The 21,120-nt window shown below is 36.9% G+C and overlaps 1 protein-coding gene across 1 annotated transcript; it reads left to right on the forward strand.

Annotated features, from left to right (window-relative positions):
- The first annotated feature begins 430 nt into the window (after positions 1-430).
- LOC115417149 (SERTA domain-containing protein 2-like) lies at positions 431-20,035 on the forward strand. The gene is made up of 2 exons (XM_030131158.1): positions 431-736; positions 18,303-20,035. The coding sequence occupies exon 2, from the start codon at positions 18,307-18,309 to the stop codon at positions 19,234-19,236; it is 930 nt and encodes a 309-aa protein (XP_029987018.1). The 5' UTR covers positions 431-736; positions 18,303-18,306; the 3' UTR covers positions 19,237-20,035.
- Positions 20,036-21,120: the final 1,085 nt, after the last annotated feature.

Here is a 21,120-nt window from a genome sequence, read left to right on the forward strand (position 1 = left end):
TGCATATATGGTATTTGTTCATTGTTAATGTGTAGTTTATAATTATATTTATATTATTAGTACTGTTACTACTACCTTTATTAATAATAATAATAATAATAATAATAATAATAATAATAATAATAATAATAATAATAATAATAATAATAATAATTTGACCCTATCTGAGACTGCATATATGGTATTTGTTCATTGTTAATATGTAGTTTATAACTATATTTATATTACTAGTACTGTTACTACTACCTTTATTAATAATAATAATAATAATAATAATAATAATAATAATAATAATAATAATAATAATAATAATAATAATAATAATAATAATTAATAAATTAATTAATAAATAAATAAAGCGGATGTAGATTTTATTTTGAAGGTTCAACCGGATGTGCTTTAGCGGCTGCTGCTTTCGGTCTTTAGCCGTTCGTTCCTCGGTGACACATCTCCTCCTCCACCTCCACCTCCTCCTCCTCCTCCGCCGCCGCTGCTCCGTTTCGCCATTATGTATGAAGCTCGGTGAAGGTGCTGAGGTGGAGTCAGCCGCGGGGACGACGGCGGAACAGACACAAACAAACAAGCAAACAAACGGAAACAAAAGGACTATCTGCTCGTTTCTCCTCCATGTTCTTCGGTTCTCTCCGGACTGTCCGCCGCTCCACTCCGATCCGCTCCTGGCCTCTCTCCGACGACACCCATGCAGCAGAGGAGACCCTGGATGGGACTACATGTGGTGAGTGACACTTTTTTACCCACGGAAACTTGTTTTTATTTGGGGTTAGCGTCCGTGACAGAGTCAGAGTGGGTTTAAACGAAGAAAAAGCTCGTCCTTCTTGTTTATCAATAACTCCACGTCTTTTTTGAACACATTTATCCACACGTTAACTGAATTTTAATCGGTAAAAGTGAATAATTGCAAACACACTTGTGTATAGAAGGAACAGTTCTGCTCCCCTCCCGGGTTCGTGTGAGGACTGCTTGGACGGCTGCGTGTGCCTGCTGGACGGGCAGGTGGTGGAGAGCAGCCGGTGGCCTGGAGGTCGTGAAAGGTCTGGAGACCAGCTGCTGCTCTTGACAGTTTTATCCCGGGCTCGGTTGTTCACCCACAGTGGTTAGACTGACCCTGATCCAATCAATAAAATGAGAAAAAACTGGATTTAAACATAGTTATTGCCTTTTGGAGCTTATAGTGAGTTAAAGGGACGCTCTGAAACTTACTTAACTGTGTATTCTGTGTGGTGTTTGTGTAAATCCCTGTTTATTTTCCAACCGATTTGGGGCACATTCATTATATTGTCCTTCCTGATACACCAGTCAAACTCATTTCAGTTCAGGGGTCACATTCAGCCCAATTTGATCCAGGAAATTAAATTTTTTGTCTTTATTTTAGTGCCAAAAATTTAAATTGAATTATGAAAACATTTATTTATTGACTGATTGATTGATTGATGTATTTATTTCAAATATGAATGTCAAAACAGAAGCAAATAAATAAACAAAACATTTAAACATAAGACATAAGACCTAATATAATACATATTTGAAAAGGAGTGAGGAAAAAGTACAACTTATAAACTCCCACCCTTTCTCCTTATATAATTAATAACAATAATAACCTTCCTAGTCTAAGCATATCTATACTATATACCATAATATGACTGATACTTATTAAATAATGTGGTTTCTGGCTTTATATTATTATGAACAAATATAATATGATTTACATAAACACATAATACAATAACACATATATGTAAATACATATTTAGATTCCCAAGCTATCTTTTTGGTATAAAAGTGAATTACCTGAACAATCATGAACAACAAAAGTGCAATTTTAACAATATTATGCCTCAATGTACCATTTATACATGTGCATTTTACATTTACAACATTTTGTAACAGGCATAGTATTGTTAAAATTTTAGAGTTTGGAGTTGTCATTATTTATAGGTTACTATGCTATTATTTTCCTAGTGTGACCTCTTTTAGATTAAATTGGGTTAAATGTGGCCCCTCAATTCATTTTAGTTGAGGGACCACCGTTAATGTCTTCAGTGTGATTTATGCACTTTAAACATTCATCCTGTGAGCCAGATCAGAACCTGTGGCAGGCCTGTTTTGGTCCACCGGCCGCACGTTTGACACCCCTGTGTTTACACCTGTTGTGGAAATTTCATTGTATGGCGATGAAGAAGAAAAATCTGACCTCTTTTGAGTCATGTACAACAGATTGGTTTATTTACTATGTATGTATGCATGTACAGAAAAAGTAATTTTAAAAGTAATTTAAATGGCAGATATTCATATTTCCTGTTTCACTCTTAAGTGTTTCTGCATTTAGTTTTCTGCATTTTTGCTTTTGTAAACACTGCAATTTGCCCATGGTGGGGGATCAAGAATATCTTATCTTATCTTATCATAAATTGCTGCAGTAAGGAACAGTTACAACAGATGAGTGGTCTGAAGTGTTCAAGAAAACAGAGTGTTTGGGTGGTTTTTGTATGATTTGGAGTGGTGAGTGTTGTGCAGGTGGTGAGAGTCCATTCATAGGGAGACAGCTTAGTTTACATGCTGTTCCATGTCTCATGAGGCAAGATGTTTGTGTGACGGGCCAGTTGAATGTGGGTTTTTGATGATTTGTACTTTGTTGAAAATGCAAGATTGTTGATCGATAAATGTAAGAAACAAGTGAGTGCATTGCAGGTGTGATGGTAACTAGAAGAAACTAATGAGTACATTGCAGGTTTGCTCTAACACACCACCAGGTTCCATATTATCATAATATATAATAATATAGAGGTTATCCATTTTTCTACCTTGTCCATTAGGACAGAATTTTTGCACTTATTCAAGAAATCATCTCTTTTCATTGTAATCATTCAGTTTGTAAAAGAATAACAATGTCAACAAGAAGAGGTGTGTATGCTAAACCTCTCATTAGGACTGGATGATAAGATAATCATATAATTCATTTCAGTTTTCCACAAATCAGGCCCTGTGCTTTGGTGTAGTTCATTATTTCACGTTGTAATGAGTTGATATGTTTTATTTGTTTTATTTGTTTCTATTGTGACCCTTTGTTGTCCATTTATTTTTAGTACATATTGATGTTCACATGTTACCACCATTGTGCATCTTTATCACAGTCCCACTGATCATTAAAGTAACTGCACAACTGAGGATGCAGTCATACTACACTTGAAAAGTATCACATACATTTATTCCATGTTTACTTTATGTAACATTGTCCATCCTATATGTTTTCTCTGCTTTTATCAATTCTTTAGCCAGTTTAATAAAATTAAACTTAATTTTAGTAGAAATTATTACTAGTTGCAGCCTCTAGTCCCCAGTTTCTTAATATTTGTCCAAAAAACAATGACCACTGAAATAATAGCAACAAAAAACGCCTTTACTTGTTGTCAGTGCATAGTTCAACATGGACAATGTCAAACAGTGTGTACAATTCACCAGGTACAAAAATGAATCTGAAGTAAACTCTGAACACAAGCTCCTATAAACCCAAAACTGCTACATGTGACAACCCAAGCATTTTTTGTTTATCTGAGCAAATAAGCAAAAAAGTCAAACCATGTGATCATTTTATTTGATGTGGAACAGGTTTTATTTGACTCGCCTCCTGAAGAGATGTAGTGCATAAAATGCATCAATGCAGGAACATGTAAAAGACTTTAAAAATGATTTCTATGTTCTTGCTTGAAAGCATCTTGTAAATGTTGTTTACATTGGTGGTGGTTGTGACACAGATCAGCAGGTGGGGGTCAAAGGTCATGGTTTAAAGGGAAGAATGTGGCTTGACGGTGGCGGCAGCAGGAGGAGGAGGAGGAGCCATGGAGAGTTAAAGCAAACTGACAGACGTTCTCTCTACTCAGTACAATCAGCACTTTGTGTGTATTATGTAAGGATTCGACATTGGACTCACACTCTGCTCTTACAGTCTGATAGAAGAGCTGAAGCTGAGAGCCTGCAATGTGCACAGAATGAGCAAAAGTACTAAGACAGTAGACAAAACTATTGGTAAAACTGTCATCTACTGTCCAAATCTAACCACTTGCCATGTTTGCAGTGATTGCTTTCAGATGCATCATGCAGTTTGTTTACTGTAGGTCTGCCAGTTCTTACATGATCCTGATTATTTGAACAGGATTTAGTGGTGAAATATCCATTTTTTAATGCTGATACCACGTTTTTTTTTTCTTTTTTGCATCCAATAAAATGCAGAGTTTTTGTAGCTGTAACAACAGAAACACAAAATATGTAATGTTGTTAAATCTGCAGTGCCTCATTTGCTTCAGTAGATTATTCTGTTCTCTTTCTACAGTGCCCTTTTTCTAAATTAGAAAAATGTGGTGCACTAACATCATTCCACAGTGACGAAGCTGCCTGCCACTGTGTGTGTGTGTGTGCATACATGCGTGTATGTGTGCGTGTGTGTGTGTGCTGTCTTCACTGCACATGTGTCTGGCTTCATTTTTCATTTAATGGCCTTGTGAAATAATCTGCATTTAATGCAGATTATCTCAAAATTGCAATTAACCAGTAAGAACAGTATATCACTAATATTTAGAATAGTTTTTATTCATCTACATAAAAACAGCTTGGTGACACTAACAGATAATGTCATATTTCATCACTATTTCCACATTGTTCTTTAGCTTTGATAGGTATTCTTTAAATGACCCCATAATGTCACTTGTGTGGAGAATGAGGACCAGTTTACACTTAGTGCAAGACCTCCACGTTTTTCATGCATCCTCAGACTAGACGGTGCTCTAGTCGTGATATGTTGTTATAGAAACAAAACGTATGTAAACAGAGATAGTGAAAACACATTGAGAGTCAAAAACATTCACCGTCTGTATGTGTGAAGGACATATATTTGATATATGAGAAATGATGGGCTTTATGTTTGTCATGACCTGGCTTAAGACCATAACAAAAGACGACCAAAAACAGCCAGAACGATTAACCAAATTTTATTGTGAATGATCAAAATCAAAATTAATACTGCAAATTCACAAAAAGTGTGAGTGATCCATCTGTATTATCAGTGTGCAGAGGTGTCAAGTAATGAAGTACAAATACTTCATTGCCTTACTTAAGTAGAACTTTTGGTTATCTGTACTTTACTGGAGTATTTATTTTTCAGCTGACTTTTTACTTCTACTCTTTACATCTTCACACAATTATCTGTACTTTGTACTCATTACATAAAAAAATAGCCTCCTTACACCTATGTCATTCTGGCTTGTTTTCATTCCAGCTTGTCATCGTTCAAATTAAAAAAAAAAATCTCTCCAGATAAATCACGCCATCCAGAAAGAGTGAATTTGGTTGTGGTTGGATGAGAAGTATAAACATATACCATTGCAACACCCTGTTTGTACACGATCCATCGCACCTGACTTTTTGCATCATTCCAATACTTATATTCAACTAGTCATCATATATTCCGCTCCATGAAACACATGTTAATGCTCAGTAGTGCTCATATATGGTTCTTTAATACTTTTGCATTGGACTAAAATGTGTTAATTTTCAATGGGCATATATGTAGCTGAAACAGGTAAACTAGTGCATCCCAAATATTTCAACATTAACATTTTAATACAACATTATAGTCATTATGACCTTTAGATAAATGTTTTTTGGGGAGGTGGGGTAGTGCACTATAGGCCCCTCCCCTGTGGCGCTGCCTAAGCTTTTGTCCTAATGGCATTTTTTTCCCCCTTACATTTACTTTTATTACTTAAGTAGTTTTGAAACCCGTACTTTTACACTTTTACTTGAGTAAAAGCTTGAGTTGATACTTCAAGTTCTACAGAAGTCTTTTTAAACTCTAGTGTCTGTACTTCTACCTGAGTAATGAATAGGAATACTTTTGACACCTCTGTCAGTGTGAAAGCGATGTGTTGCATGAGTGGAGCTGTATGTATTGTAATGTTTCAACTGGACCTTCTAATTTAGCTGGACGGGGACAGCTAGCTTTGATTTTGTCTATTATTATTTCTTAAATGCACATAAAAATCATGTAAGGGAATGACCAACAACATTTTGAATTGGGTACTGCCAAATAATTTTTATTTCTACATTCTAATGCTTATTGCCAATAAATGGCCCCTCTGCTGACTTAAACTGAGGATATCTGTATTATTAGGCATAAACTATAATTTAACGGGGAAAAACAATTACATCATTACTGTCAGATATTTGTAGGACAGTAAATTATTAATAATAATATTTCATAACTATGTATTATATGGTGTCTGTTTTTATGCACCTTTTTCTCTGATTGGTGAAAAAGAAACATAATGATGCTTCTCTTAATGCTGTGTAATGAGCTCAAACCCAAACAAAGAATCCAAATAAACATGTGAGACTGGCCGACGTGCAGCAGCTTGTTACTGCTCACTGCCCAGTTTTATGTTTCAATCAAAAATTGTATTTACAGCAGCTTCAGTTTCAGCTTGAGCTGTCTTATCATTTTCTTTTGCACACAGCACTTTTTCTGACTTTTCATACGTTGACAAGAAACTACAACTAACTAAAGCTGACCTCATGCCTGTCTTTGCGTGTGCTGGATGATGTTTTGGTTTCTGTATGTGACAGTAATTCATCCATAAAACGATGGCAGAGGCAGTTCCCTATTGCTTCCGATAACTGTGAGCTCAGTGTTTAAAGGGAAACTGAGACTCGGGGAAGTGAAGGTGGACTTTTGTCAGTAGAAGAGTGCTGTGTGTTTTCTGGTGTTACCGCCTCCACAAAACACTGCAGGACATTCCCTCTGTGAATGTGAGTCATCCTGTACTGTCCGTCCTGCAGCTTCACATTGTTCACACTGTCTTAAATCAGAAACCGTGACACAATCTGAACGAGTCACTGATAAGATGTTTGGTTTTTTGCCTGTTTTTTAACTGGGGAAAAAAATCTGAAACAAAGGAGGCTTTATGATTGTTAACAAGTGAAACCACTGAAACTGAAGCTTGACTGCAACCCCATGAAAAAATATCAAGAAAAATCAAAAGTTCACAAACTATGAACCCTCAAATTATCAGACAAGAGACGATATTGACTCCAAACCCCAGGTAAGAGAAGTGCAATATAATAAGGTGAATGCTGAAGTGACACCTACCTCATGATTCATTTTCCAAAGTCATTTATAACGCTATGCCATACATTATCACACTATTAACTTCCCCCTGGTAGAAAACATATGCTGTCATTAAATGTCCTGTGTGTACAATTAATGTAGAAATGGAAGGTAATGTTCATAATTATGTTTTAATTAGTTTATGATCACCTGATGATAAGGACTGTGTTCTCATTACCGTAGAACAGGGGTGCAAAACATACAGCCCATGGGCCAAAACCAGCCCACCAAAGGGTCCAATCTGGCCCATGGGATGAATTTATGAAATGTAAAAATTACACCAAGATATTAACAATCAAGGATGTCAAAATCATTTTAGTTCAGGACATAATAGATAAATATGATATCAAGTGGGTCAAACCAGTAAAATACTACCATATTAACCTATAAATAATGACAACTCCAAATTTTCCCTTTGTTTTAGTGTAAAAAAGGAAAGTTACTGTACATTTACATTAGATTTATATCTTTTCACCAGAAATATGAATAACCTGAACAAATATATAAATGAGCTGAAATGTCTTAAGAGAAGTAAATGCAATGTTAACATCATTGTGTTAATGTTTCTAAAATTTTGTTTATTTTTGTACAAGTTTTGTCATTATTACCTCTGTCAGGAGGTATTGTGATCACTTGTTTGTTTGTTTGTTTGTTTGTTAACAAATTTACAGGAAAACTATTCCAACCATCTTTACCAAATTTTACCCACAGATAGGCCTAGGCCCTGGGACGAACCCATTAAATTTTGGGCCAAGCAGGCCAAAGTTCAAGGTCACAGCAAGGTCACAAAATCTCAAATTTTCCTATCTCTAATCATTAAGCAATTTTCGAAAATTCATAAAAAAATTTAAAATGACTCCGATTAGCCTCCAATTTGATACACCCGTAGCTTATAATAATATCTTGTATCTGGCACAAAATTGTCCACATCCACTGTGGAATGTGGACTCTGTGGACATTTCAGTTTAACATTGAAAATCCCTTTTACGACACATTTTTCATTATAACTCAACAAATAGTGATTGGAATTTAGTATGATTTGACATACACATGACTGGTACCAAGCTTCAACTTTTTCTGCTGTATGGAACAACCTTGAAACTGTTTAATTTAAAATGAAATAGTCGATCCACACATGCACACCAGTCAGGGTGCTTGGCGGAGGTTTACGTTCTCTGAACACTTGTTCTTTATTTTGTTCATATTTGTTGGGTTGTTTCTGTTTTTTGTTTTTTCCCTGTCAATTGTGTTTATGTTTTTCAAATTTCTCAAAATGACGGTAGGTTGTAATGCACATGTATAAATGATAAACTGAGACATAATATTGCTCTAATTGCACTTATTTTTGTTAAGAAATTTTAGGTTGTTTGTAGATGTAAACATTTTCATCATGTAATTTTACTTTTTTCACCCTAAAAGACAGAGAAGCATCTGGGGTTGAGATCATTTATGATCATTTATTTATCATTAAGTTATTATTGTATTATTTTACTGGTCCGGCCTCACATTGGCTTGAATGTGGCCCTTGAACTAAATTGAGTTTGACACGCCTGCCTTAGAATGAGCTGTTTGTGTCTACAGTACCAGGTCATCTTTTACAGAATCCAACATGTTGCTCCACAGTGTTTCTACAGTTGCCTAGAACAGACTTCTTCTCATTTTTTCCATTTTAACCAAAAAGCCCAGGCACTTAAAACAAGCACTGGCATTTCATCCAAAAATTTTCACCATCCACTTTAGAGAGGGGTGAGATGAGGGGCATTTGGCGTAGTTTGTTTTTAATTATTTTAGCTAACTGTAATACAACCATCACTAGAGTTATTGTTTCCTTTCCCCTTTATAGAAACAGCTGGATGAAACTAAGAGAAATACCATATTTCATTGGTACCACACTCTGGTTTAATAGAGAATTGACAAGTCCATCTGTACATGTGTCTGAATGTTTAATGCTGAAAGATGATGATTATTTCATAAAGTGTATTAGTATTATTAAACTATGAATACGCTTATAATATAGTTACATAAAATGAACAGTTAGTCATCTGCTGGAATTTCATCATCAACTGCATTTTTCTTTATATTGTCAAACTGCAGCTCAGTTTAGTCAAGGCCCTGCTTCTTTCTGCTGCTGCTGCTGCTGCCTTCAGTTACCATTATATTAAGTGAACAGTCATATGTCAGTAGTTTGATGTGTACTCATGGATGCACAGACCGCTATCACAGGATTACGGTGGTACTAGATGAAACAGGTGGGTTCTACAGCTCTGAGAAGTGTCTGATGTATCTGTGAAGAGTTATTACTGTTTATCTGCAGTGGACAGTTCAGGTCATACTAACCTAACTAAATTTTGCAGAATATTTTTGGGGACAGACTTATCACTAAAACAAACAGGATTTGTGCGACTTAGTTGTCTGTATCAGTGGATGAGCCAAACCAGCCACCTGCAGACCAGCATGCACCTGCTTCCTCCCCCTTAGACTGCACCTCTGCCTCGCATTTGTCCGTCCACTTCCCCCTCTGTCCTCTCTCCATATTACAGTTTATTTAGTTGCTTTGTTTACTTGTGCAAACACCAAAGCGGCTGCTGATACCACAGTGAACATAAACACTCTGCAGCTCTGCAGCAGCCGGCACGCTGCAGGATCCAGCTCCTGTGAAATCTGCACTGCAGGAGTCACTGTCATAAAAAAAAGAAAGAAAGAAAGAAAGAGGGCGGACGGCGGCGTGCTGCTGTCAGGATGACTAAACACTCAGTCTGCTGAGCAAGAACATTCCTGTGAAGGAGGCTGCTCAGTGAAACAGCTCCCCACAGTATGACAGTAACACACTGACCTCACAGCTCTGTGCTGACACACAGCATTTACATGAAGACAATAGGCTGAAATCACTCTGATTACAGATTCCAACTTAACTGGTCCCACAGGCACAAAATAAAATGATATGATAAGATGTGTGAAAGAGAACTTTTTGAGCAGATTGGTTCCATCTGCTATAATGTTTTAACTGCTAGAAATGCAACCAAAGAAGGGTTTTTTAGATGAAAAATTCTGTATTTTGATCATGAAGGTGTTCAGCAAGGATCAGTGTGTAATGGTGAAGTAGGAGGTTACAGCAAATGAAAACCCCTCATCCTCCCTGATACTGGTTGCAAATATAGTGTTAATGTCCTTCATTAGAGTCAGTGAGCCTATTTATGTACACATTTCTGTTCTGGAGTTGTCAGATTATTCAAGTGATCACGTAAACATCATAATCTGATATGTTTTATCAGATAATGGCTGTGATTATGAGACATTAGATTATCATATCTGGATTACTCACCAATACGCTGATGTATTCATGCATGTAGAGGTTAATCTGGTTTGCTTCGTTCATTTACATCTGCGCATGTGTGGATTAAAAAAAAGAATACATAGTTGTGACATAGTCAAACATAAATGGAAGACAGTAATAGAAAGTAGAGTCTACCATCACTATGTACATATGTACTTCAAAAAAAATCTGTTAATTTACTGAAATGTCTAAATCAGGGTTTTCGATTATCATATTTCTGAAGTGCATATAAACGCGTCAGATCCAATTATTACAATTATCTGATTCCTCCCAGTTATCAGATTTGTATGCTCATGTAAACCAGCTCAGTGTTTATATTATCCATTCTGGGCTCAGTTAAGGCAGTGGTTCTCAAACTTTTTACAGTGGAGTACACCCTGAAATATACTTTTTTAGCCAAGTACTCCCAACTCTTGCTTCAGCAATTAGGCAAAATTTGCACCTGTGCCAATGTGTCAGTTTATATTTTCAAAACAACGAACATATATCTAACTGTAATATATAGAAAATAACACACTTTTCAAAGTAAATTTTGTTTGCAAAATATAAAGTGAAAAGTGCCCTCTTTCATTGATAAGAAAAATAAATAAATAAGTAGGTCATTAATTAATAAATCAACCTTTCATCAACAAAAATAATACCTTAGCTACTCAAATAAAGTAATTTTGAATAATATGAAATAACAATTTGAATACTAGAAATGTTCTTAAAATGTTACCAAAGCTTAAACAAGATGATTGATAATAAAACTATTATATGTTTGTATTTATGGTGTTTTATATTTCAGCATTAATTCTCATTATTTATTTTGTATTCGGTGCACAATGACTTATTTAATGTATTTTTCCCCCAAAATTTCAAGTATCCCCTGGGCTTCTTCCAAGCACCACTTACCCCTCTTTGGGAACCCCTGAATGAAAGAATATTAACTCAAATTCACACTCAAAGCAGGTGACAGTAGTGTACACCTTAATGCTGGTTTTCTGGACTTTAATTCATATTATTAGTGAGATATTAAGCTCAACAGAAAAACAGTTAATGAAAAGTCACAGGTTTGTTATCAGTCATATCAGTCCTTCTCTCTCTCCACATCACAGAAATGAACCCTGTTGTGTTCTAGTTTTTGTTTCAGTTACACTTAACAGTAGGCAGGACTTGTTAAATGAAGTCACATGACTTCACGCTACTAGTTTATTGAATAGATTTGTAGTAGGCAGAAGGAATCCTGGAGCAGCTTTTTCACCTGTTTTTTGTTAAAATCTTGTTGCTCTTGACAGACTGGAATAAAATGCAACAAAATATCTTTAATCCAATTTCTTGAATGTGTTTTATGTTTGACCAAGAACATTTTTGCTTTTTTTTTTTTTTAACATCTCTAGGTCAGACCAAAATTTTGATAATTACTTTAACAAGTTCATTTTGGGTGAGGGATGATGTCATCTTCCTCATCAGCTTCCTGGGATTTTGACCACCCTAATCAGAACAAGTTACAAGGTGTTGATAAATCAAATAAGTGGCTATGTAAGTGAATAATGTTAAAATGTTGATCAAACCAAAGTAAACCGGTAAAATCTACATTTGTGGAGCTGGAACCAGCAACCATTTTGGGGAATTTGTGCTTTAAAAGTGACTGATTATTAGACGAATGCACCTGATCCAGGCTTGAAGTCATGTGATCCCCTGGGTCTGAGAGCTGCTGTAATACAACACCAGCAGTGATGGTTTACTCAATGGAAAGGTATGCCAGTCCACGCCAACACACACTCTTTATTGTCGTCTTCACCTTTCACCTGCTCCGTGACTGTCAGAAAAGCTGAATTTGTGGAAAAAAAGCCCAGAGATGTGAGACTGTCGCCTCATTGCACAGATCTGAGTGTGGGTTTGTGTGGCTGATGACACATTTATACTTCAGCTGTTCTTAGGTCTAAACACAGAATTTAGTTTTGATTTCTAAGTTAGTGCTGATAGATAAATTGCATTTTCATTAGCACATTGTAAAAGACCGCCTAATATATGAAGAGTGGGAGAAATCATTTTACTTACATTTGACATGCTCTGAATGTGGATTCATTTGTACATATTCTCAGTCCTTGTTTGTAGAAGACATGTAATTTCATACCCTTTAGGACCATTATTATCACTGCACCTATGTACAGAAGAATTTAGAGAAGCTAGACCAGATGATAAACACCCAAAAATCTTTGAAACAAACTTGCTAAATAAATTCAGTGGGACTAACAGCAGTCACACTTAAAAAATCAAAATCTTACCAAGTGTATTTTTCTCATTTCTTGTCAAAATATCTCATCACACTTAAAATAAGACATAATCACCTGAAGAGTAACTTTTCAGTGAGATATAAGAAATTATTTTTAGACAATAGATCTTGAAAATCTTATTTCAAGAAATCTTACAAAAAACTTTTCACTTGCTCCATTGGCAGTTTTTTTTTTTTTTGTTGCTTGAATTAAGCAAAAAAAACAACAACCTTGAATTAAGCAAAAAAAATCTGCCAATAGAACAAGTGAAAATTATCTTGGTAAGATTTCTTGAAATAAGATTTTCAAGATACATTGTCTAGAAATAAGTTCTTATATCTCACTTAGAAGTTACTCTTTAGGTGATTATGTCTTATGTTAAGTGATGAGATATTTTGACTAGAAATGACAAAGATAAATACACTTGGTAAGATTTTGATTTTTGCAGTGCAGCAGGTCATTTAGTCATTTATTTACCTCAGACTAAGGGAAAACCCTTACAGACACTTATAAACACGTAAATGGATATATACATGAATACATAAATCAAGTTATATGTAAGTAATGTTCTGTTATTACTTTCTGTGAGTTCTAACACACTGCTGACTAAGACTTTATTATCATTACAGCTACAGATTTTTGTCAGGTTTCTTTCCCCCTTCAAGGACATTGAGCTTTAACTTAAGATGAACCGCAGACCAGTTCCAATTCTCAGGCCATATATTGTCTAAATCATAGTCATAGTCTAAATAGTATGAATACTGGCCACTCTTGTAAGTTTATTAAAATGATGTGTTTGTTTACTCAGTTATATTGTCACAGTACTGAACAGTGCATTCATCTTAGATTTGCTAGTTTGTCAAACATCCCTGTTTTTATTATCTCCAGAGGACTGTTTTGTCCACTGTCTCTGTGTCTGTCTGCTCCCGTCTCTCACCCCATCACCTCCTCACCTCGTCCTCTCCGGGTGTCGGAGCAGATGGCCCCTCTGAGGGGCCCCACAGGGGGAGAGTGCAGAGGGGGCGGAGAGCTGTTAAATAATCATATGGTGTGTGTGTGTGTGTGTGTTTAATTTAGTCCCTATCAGCTCTTCTAGTCGTCTGCTGGCCGACGAATCGAGAGGCCATAGGTTCACATCCCCCAACCTCCACCTTCAACTCAGCAGCTGCCTTTAAACCAGAAAAGAAGCATATTAACCCTTTATGCAACCACTTCTGCTCTGACAACTTAGACCTGTACTTGGTCTTGGTTTGCTCTTGTCTGAATCAGTAGAGCATTGTGAAAACTTAGAACACTTTCTCTTGGTCCATTATTTTCATTGCTGATTTGTCTTTTATGAATCAACAATGAAATATTGTGTTTTATGCTGAAATGCCAGAAAATGGTCATGTACATTACTGTTTCTCAGAGCTCTAGATGGCATCATCAAATGTCTTGTCAAGGAGGAAAGAAAATACTGAAAGTTAAGATGCTGCAATCAGAGAGTGTACACTTTTTTTCTTGAGTAGTTACTCAAACCCATTAATTTATTATCAAAACAGTTGACAACTAATCAGTTAATCGTTCTGGCTTTGGTCACACATGTCTTGGAGGAGAAACACTGTGCAGTTTAACACAAAAAATTGGCAGAATTAGCATTTGCTCCAAACTGTGGAAATTATCTGAACAAAATGCTAACAAAAATATATCATCAGAAAGACAAGTGCATGCTGAGGAAACCTAATACTCTGCTGCATAATGAAAGAGAATGTGTCTCTTTCAGAAAGGAGTTAATGCTGAGCGTCTGTACAGGAACTGTGGCGTTCACCTGGCAGTTTGGGTAGATGAGGTCAGATCAGATTTATCGCCACAAACAAACTTTTGGTCAAAAATCCTCACAGTCGTCGCAGCTTTAAATGAGTGTCTCAGACTTGATAAAAGTCAGAAAAGGTTTAGGGTTGAGGTTAAGCATTAGGCTGAGATGGTTCAGGTCAGTGTATGGCACAGCCAGGACCTGCAACCTGTGGCCCCTCAGCCCCCTCCAGGCTCCCTGAAGCTTTGTCAAAAAACATTGAGTAATGAATAATTTTTTTTTAACATTTTGTTATTACTGTGGGAGGTCTGAAGTCAATCTTAAATTATCAAAATGAAAAAATGTGTGTCTGCTAAACCAAATTTTAAAAAAATCTAATGCTTTGTCAACTTAAATGGGCATTGTACATTGGTTTATAAAGCATTTGAATGATATTAAGATAATTAAAATGCATGAAATCGACTCTAAATCCCCAGATCATAGATTACAGATGTGTTCTTTATGGTGCTTATGTCAACATCATTTTTGTCTTACATCTTTTATTTGGTTTCCATCTCATTGAAATGATCTGTTTTTATTCTTTTTTCAGTCAAACATCTTCAATTTTAAAAGAAGTTGATTGTGATAATATTAACTCACAGTAGCATTTGTATCATGCTAATATTTGAAGGTGTATTACCCAGCATTACTATACGTATGTTTTTCTTTGTATGTCAGGGTTTTTTGATGGTAAAGGTTTCCAAACCCTGAGCAAGAGTGCATTATGTCAGTGTGTCACAGAGATAAGGAAACCAGTGTGTGTGCGTTGTGTGGTCATGCCGGAAGTCGCCTGTTTCCTCTGCTGTGTTGTTGTGAAGCGGGTCATCTGACTGTTCACACACACATGACTGAGCCTCTGGTTTTATGAGGAACTTCAGACAGAATATATTCCCCGTCCAAAATGTTCTCACAAACATACAGAATCCTCCACATAGTTTGTCATTATACTCATCATGAGTCATGTGACCAGAGTTTAAACTTTGTGTCAGTTTTATTTTTCCATTTGTTTTTCATTTGTTGCCTTCACTGCAATGTCTGAGGTTTGATATCAGTTTTACGTGTTTGTTTTTTTTTCATAGATGTCTCAGGAAGTTAAATCAGAATCAGCTTTATTGGCCAAGTTCACTACCAGTCAAAAGTTTGGACTCACCTGGTTTTTCTTTATTTTCATGACTATTTACATTGCAGATTCTCACTGGAGGCATCAAAACTATGAATGAACAATAATGGAATTATGTAGTTAAAAAAAAAAAGTGTGACATAACTCAAAGCATGTTTTATATTTTAGATTCTTCAAAATAGTCATATTTTGCTTTTATTACTGTTTTGCACATTCTTGTTATTCTCTCGATGAGCTTCATGAGGTAGTCACCTGAAATGTTTTCCAAAAGTCTTGAAGGAGTTCTCAGTGATGTTGAACACTTGTTGGCCATCTGTGGTCCATCTCATGCCATTTAAATGAGAAGGTGAGTCCAAACTTTTGACTGGTAGTGTATGTGAACACATACAAGGAATTTGGCTTCGGTTTTTACACTGGTCACGACATACAGTTCCGACATGAACCCAGACAACATGTGGACCTAGACACAATATAGACAAACATTCGACTAGAAACAAGGACAACAATGGGTTGAGATTTACAGTGGATTTGTAATGTAATATGTACAGAATGCATATTGGAGTTTTTATACAGTGGTTGGATGTTTGGATCTGGTCTATTAAAAATATATGTTTATGTATATATTATTTACAGTGGGTTTTACATTGTAATATGTACAGAAAGTGCAAATTGAAGTTTTTATACAGCGAGTGGATTTGTACAGGAATATAGTCTGTAAAAATATATATTTATGTATATATTATTGTAGTGCAAATAGTTTTTTACATAGTGCAAATTAGACAGTTTTATACAGAGTGCAAAATATAAGTTTGTGAGTTGGTGAATGGAGTCAAGGGTACTGACACTGGATGGCTCATGAAGTGTGAAGTGTTCATCAGAGTGAGGGTCTGAAGGAAAAAACTGTTCTTGTGTCTGGCTGTTTTGGCAGACACTGCTCTGTAAATAAACATAGACTTAAACCACAAAACTAGGTCTATGTGATAAGACCAACATCTCATCTTGAGAGGACATTTTGTATCCAGATAAAGAAACATATCACAATACAGCACAAAAATGATCAAATAAATGACAATCTGAAAAGGCATTTTTCCACTATATTCTGAATTCAAATTATAGATACTTATATTTGATTATTTCATGCGTTTTATTTCTATCCTTGTGTGTAAAATTTAAATTAAGCCTGCAACAGAAGCACAAATATTATTTAATAAAACTGGCAAATGGAAGGTTCATCTGTGCACTCGCTCCTTACAGTTTGACAGGTTATAAAGCCTATGGTTGGAATGATCTGCAGCAGAAATAACAAAGTCCAGTTCTGTGGTCCTAGACTTTTCAGACCATAACTTATACCCATGTGACAGAAATAGCCCATCTTAAAATATGTTAAGTGCTTGTCTTGTTTTGGCTGTGTTACTTGTGTCCTCCATGTTTATTAGTTTGGTATTCATGCTGATTTCCTCCTTGAAGAATAGAAAGCATCAAATAGTGAAAACAAAGAGTGTCATTTGAAACGCAATGAAATAAATGATATGATAGAGCATTAAATGGAACTTGTCAAATGATATGCAGTCTTTTAGAGACAGAGTATCTGATTTGATCTTAAATATCGATGAATCTTACAAATGTCCACAATCAGTCATTTTGTTAAAGGAGTGATATTTTGCTTTTTTTTTAAAAATGGAATTATGCATTTTAAAACATTTCCCTGTGGTCTAGATAAACTGTAAATGCTATGCTTGGGTCTGAATTCTTCATTAATTCAACTCCACAGGTCCATCTTCAACCCTGTTTCTGAGTAATGACACCAGAAAGGTCGTTTTGAGCACTGGCCCTTTAAATGCACATGAGCCACTTCACGTCCCATCCCCTTCAGGTTGTTGGCCTTGCTTTCTGTCCCGTTCAGCCACTTGTGTTCGGTAATACAACCAACAACTGAACACTTTAGGTAATCGGCTCAAAGTTTGGACATATTTTCAGTATGGATTACAACAGCTGCTGCTGATAAACAATTATGTCGTACTCTGAGAAGTGTTCGTCGAAAGTCTTGACCTCATATGTGCAAATGTTGTGACGTAACTAGTTATAACACGTAACAAATTAAGCAGGTTTTGAAAGGGGTTGTAGAAATCCACTCGATTTTTGCCAGAATGGATATAAAGATAGCTTTGCAGCACCTGGAGGGTTCAAATTCAAACTTTATGAACTATTTAGGGTCCAAATATACAATTAAATGTACCAAAGACTAATAAAAGTGGATTTAGCAAAATATGACCCCTTTAAATCGAAGAGATCATATAATTTTATATTATCCAACTCCTGTTTCCGGTATTTTTTTTCCCAAACCTGTCCATCAGCTGTCTAAACTATACAATTCCAAACTGAGAAAAAAGCCTTACCTATTCTGAAATATTCACAGACTGAGTAAGAAAAACACCAAAAACACTTAAATAAGAAAAAGAAAAAATGTATCCCGACTCTCATGATCTTATTTGGTTTGCTTTTTTAAAATTTTATTTATTTACTGCTGCTGTTTCTTGATATATGATATCTGATGAATTCCTGGTTCTGTCTCTCCTTTTCAGATTTATGTTGGGTAACGGGGTGAAGCGGAAACTGGACGAGGATGAGGACGGTTTGGAGCAGGATCGGCGTCCTCTACGAGCTGGTGGTATGTCGCAGGCCTCCTTCACTTTGCAGCGGCAGACGGTGCTCAACATGTCGCTCATGAAGCTGTACGGCCCACGGACAGGTGCCGACCTCGACCTGCAGCGCCGCGTCCTCATCAATAACATCATTCGCCGAATTCAGGATGATTTCCGGCAGGAGGGAGTAGGCGCCCTCTTCTTCACAGCTGCTCCAGCCGCCACTGCCGCCCCCCCGGCACCTCCGTCCCTAAGCCTCCTCTCGTCCTCACTGCCGGGGCTGACGGCGCTGGACTCTTGTCTGACTCCTGCCTCGCTGCTGGAGGAAGACCTGCCCATGTTCTTCACCCTCCCACCTCCCTCCTCCACCCATCATCACCTGCACCACTCCCCAAGGCCGCTGCTGCCGCCATCAGGCAAAGACAGCTTCTCCTCGGCACTGGAAGAGATTGAGGAACTCTGTCCTCCCTCCTCTTCCTCCTCCTTTTCCTCCTCCTCCTCACCGCCTCCTCCGTCTTCAGCTCGTGTACTGTTTGACGTTATCATGAAGGATGAGGGGCAGGGTTTCATGGAGGTGGAGAACCGGTCAGAGAAGCCTCTCCCTCCTGCTCCTCTTCCTCCCAGCACGATAGACTCGTCCTCATCCTCACCGAGCGCTTTCCTAACCGACTTCGCTCTAGATGACGTCCTTTTCACAGACATTGACACGTCCATGTATGACCTCGGCCCTGGCCCACCTCCTTTAGGAACTCCACCCTCAAAAATTGTAATGGCCGACGACCTGGTGCGGTCCATGTCTGGTGCTCAGAACCAGTCCTTTAAGATGGACCTGACTGAGCTGGATCACATCATGGAGGTGCTAGTGGGTAGCTGAGGAGACATTTTATACATTTGTATGACTTTTGTACGCTTTTATTTGTACTTCTACTTCACTGTGGCCTTATTCTGGAGGATTTGACTTGCTGCACTTTTGACACTGATAAATGATAGTGTTAGCTCATTTACTCACCAACAGGCTACATTTCGTTGTTTGGAGGGAAATCTGCTGCTTAATTTTACGAAAAGAAACGGAAGGAGGCTGATGTCCATGTTGAGGAAAGGAAGATGAGATAGACGACAGTAAAGACAGGACAGGGAGAGGAGACGCTTTGTAATTTATACCTCTATCAGAGTAACATTTACACAAGCAGATCCATAGAAGATGGGTAATTTACTGAAATGAGGAACCGTATTGGACCAAATGTAACCCCATATAGTGTTTCATGTTGTCGATTTGTCAGAACGCACTGCAACAGATTATTTACAGTTCATTCATAAACATCCGAACCAATCATCAGTAAATGTTTTGTCATGGAAGAGAGCCAATGAAAACCTAATAATCAAAGTTAGTCAAGTGGCATGTACGATTCCACATGTACAACAAAGTTTCCATTAGAGTCTGTGTTGAGCTCCAGCTGGATTTAGCTTAATAGTAGCCTCTGTTGGACGCTGCTGTAGAGGAGCAGAAGAGAGGCACTGAAGAATTAAAACGGTGTGTGTTTTTACAGAAAATTCCCTTCAAATCTTGTACATAGAAATCAGAGTAGAAGTTGTTACCACGGATGTATGCAGCAGAGACAGTTGTTGGCTTAGTAATGAGGTTTGAAGAGAGAAACAATCAGCTCCTGACACAACAAACTTCTGAGTGTGTGACCGTGTGCAAATCGTCCATGTGAACCTTTTAGGTGTGTTTGACTGAGTCACGACATCACCTCATGCACTGAATAACACAAGAAACCGTTTCGCCTCAAAAGCTGCCGGTAGCTGACAGGCTTTATACAAGAAAGTAATTGCTGTCCACTTTAAAGACATTAAGGACTTACTAAAAGGACTTAATGGGTTGTAATGGAAGTAGAATAATGCAACATTTCTTATATAACTCATCTTTTAACCCATACAGACCCAAACATCCACCATTGGCCAAAAGCCTCTACTGATCTAAACTGTCTAAACTTGATTTGATCTATTAATCCTATCCATACATGTAAATAATTGGTGTAGAATGCTGTTTGTCATCTTTTCATGATCATCAGATATGACCCATTTGGATGTTCAGAGGCTCAGTATGTGAACGTTGAAACACAGTCATCTTCTACAACATTGATTCACCAGTAAAACCCATGGACTTGGATCAATGACAGTGGATGGACACACTTGCTTGTGTTCAGTTAATGATAGATTTTACTGAAAAAGTCACCTTTTCTTCAATTTTTTTCTGTTTTGATACAATAACCTTTGACTTTGCTCTGAGCTTTTATGAACGTCTTCATGATCAGTCAATTAAACATAGGAAAATAGATGATTTTTACTGGAAAAATGCAAAATTCAGAGGATAGTATTATAGTAGATGGTGATAAGTCACTTAGGAAAGGTAAAATAAAGAGAAAAAAAAATTATTTGGGAACTACTACAAACGTGACTCCTTATTGGATAATCAAGGTAATTTCAGTGTAGTATCATCTATTGTCATGTAAGTTTTATGTCGGATTAAGCAGGTTTCAATACTGTTACCAACACATTCATTATTTCATATTTATTACCATGCAGTAAATGTAATCATTAACTCAAACTAAGCATCTTCTAAAGGCAGTCCAGCTCCCACTTGGTCACATTTCCTTAAGACTTAAGTTGTAGTATTTGTAAGTGTCACAGAATACATAAGCCAGCAGTTCTGTGACTGTGTTTATGTATCAGAAGATCCAGCAGGTGAAATGGCGTC

Source organism: Sphaeramia orbicularis, chromosome 1, assembly GCF_902148855.1.
Source record: "Sphaeramia orbicularis chromosome 1, fSphaOr1.1, whole genome shotgun sequence".
In the NCBI taxonomy this organism is placed as follows: domain Eukaryota; kingdom Metazoa; phylum Chordata; class Actinopteri; order Kurtiformes; family Apogonidae; genus Sphaeramia; species Sphaeramia orbicularis.